This window comes from Triticum urartu, chromosome 1 (assembly GCF_003073215.2).
Source record: "Triticum urartu cultivar G1812 chromosome 1, Tu2.1, whole genome shotgun sequence".
Taxonomy (NCBI): Eukaryota; Viridiplantae; Streptophyta; class Magnoliopsida; order Poales; family Poaceae; genus Triticum; species Triticum urartu.
Window position 1 is genome coordinate 98,904,029 of NC_053022.1, and position 5,170 is coordinate 98,909,198.

The window sequence follows — 5,170 nt, forward strand, 5'->3', positions numbered from 1 at the left end:
GCTTTGCCTTCTCTTCTCGCTCTCATTTGCGTATGTTAGCCACCATATATGCTAGTCGCTTACTGCAGCTCCACCTCATACCTTTTACCTTACCCATAAGCTTAAATAGTCTTGATCGCGAGGGTGTGAGATTGCTGAGTCCCCGTGACTCACAGATACTTCCAAAACCAGTTTGCAGGTGCCGATGTTACAAAGCAGGTGACGCAACCAAGCTCAAGGAGGAGCTCGATGAAGATCTTGTCCTTTGTGTTGTTTCGTTCTAGTTGATCAGTAGTGGAGCCCAGTTGGGGTCGATCGGGGACCTTGTCGCATTTGGGGTTCTTGTTTTATTTTGGTTCCGTAGTCGGACCTTGATTGTATTTGGATGTTGTAATGCTTTATTCATGTTTTGTGTGAAGTGGCGATTGTAAGCTAACTATGTATTTTTTTCCCTTTACTTATCTACATGGGTTGTGTGAAGATTACCTCACTTGCGACATTGCTTTCAATGCGGTTATGCCTCTAAGTCGTGCTTCGACACGTGGGAGATATAGCCGCATCGAGGGCGTTACAGGTTTTGTCTGGTGGCGGCGAGGAAAGAGGCTGAGGGCCGTCGTGTAGCATAGGAGAGGCGACGTGGAGTTGTCGTGGATGACTTAAATTGTGAACAGGCAATAGCAGTCAGTTTTTTAAAAAGAAAAATGTTCTACACACAAGATATTCCAATGGACGTTTTGAATTTGTCGTTGAATTATTTGATGAACTGTTGATCTGAGCATGGATTCCTTTAAACGTTAATTTTAAAGAAGTTACGTGGACTTCAAACGTTATTTACGCAACCAAGTATTCTTGCCTCTGTATTGATAGTCATACAAGCAATTAATCAGTATTTGTAGCACTGTCCCTACAAATAATTAATAAGTTGGTTTCCAAGTGTTAAACGCAAGCAAAATACAGATACTTGCAGGCTACATATCCAGCTCCAAAAGGTCTCAACACATGCAGTTTAAATTCTCTTGCACAAAATCGAAGTGGATTTAATTCTCACAGGATCATAACTAATCAACAAACTGAGACATAAAAGGATTAGAAATTAATCAATCATCAAAAAACATGTACTGCATGTTCTCGAAAGAGTTAAATGCACTGAAGGTCCTAAAAGTTTTGTCGGGGTGTCACTTTAGTCCCAATTCTTTCAAAATGCATCTTTAGGTCCTAATTCTTTAGGAAGTGGTTCACCCGAGGTCCTTTTTTCACGAGCACTCATTGACCTGCATGCGTGGCGCGCTGACCCACGGCACATCGATACAGGGCCCAACCGCGAGGCAAGAAACGTCCTAAAAGTTTTTGGGCAGTGTCATTTTAGTCCTACTTCTTTCGAAATGCACATTTAGGTCCTAATTCTTTAGGAAGTGGTTCACCCGAGGTCCTTTTTTACACAAGCGGTTGTTGACATGCTCGCGTGATGCGTTGAGACACATCACGTCAACTCAGAGGCTGCTGCAGTTGCTCTTCTCTTACAGAAAGCCCCTTGTAACCCCCCCTGTTGACATTTCCCAGCCCCTACCGACATCCTCTCTCTCTCTCTCTCTCCCCCCTCTCATGCCCACATCGTCGCGATTGTTGGGACAACAAGCTCCTCGGCAGGGAAGCGGGTGACGAAGAGGAGCATTGCAGCATCATCGTCGGCACCACCTCCTCCACAAGCTCCTACCACCTAACCTCAAATCAGAGCAAGCGGTTTGAGAAACTTAATGAACAGTGCAAATTGAACTAAATCAATGTCTACAGCTAGTGATTGTGGCAGAGTAGAGGAAATCACATAGCTACGGGATGATAGTGGTGAAAAAATTAGGTTTTGCTGAAGTGTTCCTCATCTGCTAGTGATCCTAAGTCGACGTGGCATGGGTCAACACGTAACCGAGCAGGTCAGTGAGCTATCATGCAAAAAAGGACATCGCGTGAACCACTTACTATAGAACTAGGACCTAAATGTGCATTTTGAAAGAAGTAGGACTAAAGTGACACTGCCCAGAACTAGGACCTAAACTTTCAATGTTTTTTCTCGCCTGGCGATTGGGCCTCTATTGACGTGGCGTGGGTCAATGCGCCATGCGGGCAGGTCAGCGAGCGTCCATGAAAAAAGGACCTCGGGTGAACCACTTACTAAAGAATTAAGACCTAAAGGTTTATTTTGGAAGAATTAGGACTAAAGTGACATCCTGATAAAACTTTTAGGACCTCCGGTGCATTTAACTCTTCTCGAAAACTAACTGGTTATGCGTACTTAAATCCGTGTTAGAGTTTTCTTCTGTAATGCCAGTCTATATCGATAGCACTCTGACTAAATAAACTGATCTATATTAAGTTTCACTTGAAGAACCATCACATTCATTGAACTGTGTAATCCACTGTAAATGGAGATGCACTTCACGGCACCATTTGCAACTCAGCTATCATTGAAAACCTTGTCTGAATGATCACAAGATTAATTAATTTCCCCACAATGCACAGAGATACCCCCCCTGGGAGAGAGAATGATTTTGCTACCACCAGGTTGTGCATCATCGAGCAGGATAATGAAGGCGGCCCAATCCACACACGAAACTGCATGCAATACATTATAATTTCCTATGGTTGGATCTCCACTAGACCACTACACCTTGGACTTGAGACAAAAAGGCAACGGAAGCATGCTAAGTGCAGCACCATCACACTAGTGGCTTCACAGTTGCAGCCAATTGCTATTTTCAGAATGTGCTGTTTTGGCACAAAAATGTTTGGTAACAGGAGAAGATCGGCGCATGCGCAGCCGCACCACTATCGCGATGACTTGTCGTACCAGAACCGATATTCACCACTTTAAGCGTCTATAAGAGCAAGCCAAAAACCGTGAACTATGCAGGCAGTCCCAAGTCTCAAAGACAGTGTAGCTAGTAAGTGAGACTGTAAGTGTCAAGACATGAAGAACTCTCACTGCAGCAGGTTGCTCCTGGTGTGCTCAGTTCTTGTGCTCTGCATCGTAACCGGAGGCGCGAGGTGCGACAAGTTAAGCAGCAATTTCTATGACTGGACGTGCCCCGGAGTGTACAACATCGTCCAGCAGCACGTGTTTTCTGCCATGAGGGAAGAGCTGAGGATGGGGGCCTCCCTTCTCAGGCTTCATTTCCATGACTGCTTTGTCAATGTACCTCAAGTTTCTTCTGAACTTACTATGAATGTTATGTTGCTGTCCGTCTACTATTGTGTTGCAGTTACTGAAAAAGAATGTTGTGATGTATCCAGGGCTGTGATGGTTCAATCTTGCTGGATGGTGCTGATGGCGAGAAATTTGCACTACCCAACCAGAACTCCGTCAGAGGGTACGAGGTCATCGACGCAATCAAGGCCGACCTCGAGAACATGTGCCCTGGGGTGGTGTCCTGTGCTGACGTTGTAGCCCTTGCAGCTGGCTATGGAGTACTCTTTGTGAGCATCTTACATCTCATGCTCCATTTTGTCAGATACATTCAGCTTGTCATACAAAGTATTAGGTACTGCACTAATTTTTTTCAGAGTGGAGGGCCTTACTATAATGTTCTTCTGGGTAGAAGGGACGGTCTGAAGGCGAATCAGTCAGGAGCTGACAACAGCCTGCCCTCGCCGTTCGAACCGATCAGCTCCATCGTAAAGAAGTTTGCCGATGTCGGCCTCGACACGAAAGACGTGGTGGTTCTGTCAGGTAACAGTTTCCACAGTAATAACAAAACTAACTATCTCCACGGAAGTGCACAACTAGAATTATAAACCCTGTGCTACATCCCTGAAAAAAAACCTGTGCTACATCCCTGAAAACGAAAGAGTGACAGTGTGGCCATGTTCCCTAAAAAAAAAGACAGTGTGGCCATGCTTAACTAAGAGCAGAAGCAACTAGTTCTGAAACTTCATCCCTCACAAGCAAACTGTCACAAATTTTTCATAGGTCAATTATCAGACAGTTGACCTGATCTTATGGAATGGAGTGCACAACGAAAAACTCTATTTTGTCCTAAATTCTGAACGTCAAAACCGACAGGTGCCCACACGATCGGGCGAGCCCGGTGCGTGCTGTTCAGCGACCGGCTGGCGTCCACCAAGAGCTCGGCCAACCCGACGCTGGACGCCACCATGGCCGCCAACCTGCAGAAGCTCTGCACCGGCGGCGACGGCAACCAGACCACCGCACTGGACGTGAGCTCCGCGGACGTGTTCGACAAGCAGTACTACCACAACCTTCTGAGCAAGAAGGGCCTCCTGACCTCCGACCAGGGCCTCTTCTCCGCGGACGAGGACGTGGTCGCCAGCACCACCAAGGCGCTGGTGCAGACGTACAGAGACGACGGCGAGCAGTTCTTCTCGGACTTTGGCGCGTCCATGGTGAAGATGGGGAGCATACCGTTGCCGGGGGCATCCGCCGGCGAGATCCGCTGCAACTGCAGGGTTCCCAATCCCAAATGAGCAACGGTGAGCAGAGTTCACCGGCGGTTAGATGAAAAAGATGAACCGGTAGCTAGGAAGAACTAGCCGACTGGCTAATAAAGCAGGACTGAGGATTCAATCCCAGGCGATTGTCGCTACTAAATGGTGCAAAGATCATTGTCATACTGATTAGTAGTATATCTAGAATCAAAGGATGCCACACTACGGAAATGTTTGTTCTTCTTCCTACTTGTGGCATCTACCCACAAGCCACAACACATACATCAACTTACCTTCATCACTCACAACGAAATCATAGAAAAATACTGAATTAACTTCATGCTTTCTAGCTAGCTGGGCAACAAACATTTGGGCATCTGCATTCCTGATTTTTAATTTGAGGCCATGGTGGTTGTTTTGCAAGTCCCTTTGTTGGAATATTAGACAAATTCATGATTAATTTCAGTAAATAATTCATGACTAGAACAAAAAGTAGAGAGTTTTTACGGTACATCATACTACCTGAAATAGTGAGTAGTATTTAGTTGATCCAACGGTCAGTATGGATCGGTTATTTTTTTCTTTAGGATATATTGGTAATTCCCTATTAGAGGTAGATTTGTTCTTTAATGATGATAATCTAATTAATTAGATTAATCCCATCCCACCCGACGCCGTGTGCGTGTGTTCACATCAGATGAGCGGGTTCGCGTACGTCTCTCTTGAAAGATGGCTTGAAGCGTATGCCTAGTAG

The 5,170-nt window shown here is 45.6% G+C and overlaps 1 protein-coding gene across 1 annotated transcript; it reads left to right on the top strand.

Moving 5' to 3' along the window:
* Positions 1–2,869: 2,869 nt before the first annotated feature.
* LOC125550329 (peroxidase N-like) lies at positions 2,870–4,641 on the top strand. The gene is made up of 4 exons (XM_048713303.1): positions 2,870–3,166; positions 3,265–3,447; positions 3,535–3,700; positions 4,034–4,641. Exons 1-4 carry the CDS (start codon positions 2,942–2,944, stop codon positions 4,453–4,455), a joined length of 996 nt encoding a protein of 331 aa, XP_048569260.1. The 5' UTR covers positions 2,870–2,941; the 3' UTR covers positions 4,456–4,641.
* Positions 4,642–5,170: the final 529 nt, after the last annotated feature.

Excerpts from the sequence above, each read along its gene's own strand:
- LOC125550329 (XM_048713303.1), top strand. The coding sequence starts at position 2,942 with ATGAAGAACTCTCACTGCAGCAGGTTGCTCCTGGTGTGCTCAGTTCTT. Across the intron at positions 3,167-3,264 it reads TCCATGACTGCTTTGTCAAT|GGCTGTGATGGTTCAATCTT; the intron begins GTACCTCAAGTT and ends TGATGTATCCAG. Across the intron at positions 3,701-4,033 it reads AGACGTGGTGGTTCTGTCAG|GTGCCCACACGATCGGGCGA; the intron begins GTAACAGTTTCC and ends CAAAACCGACAG.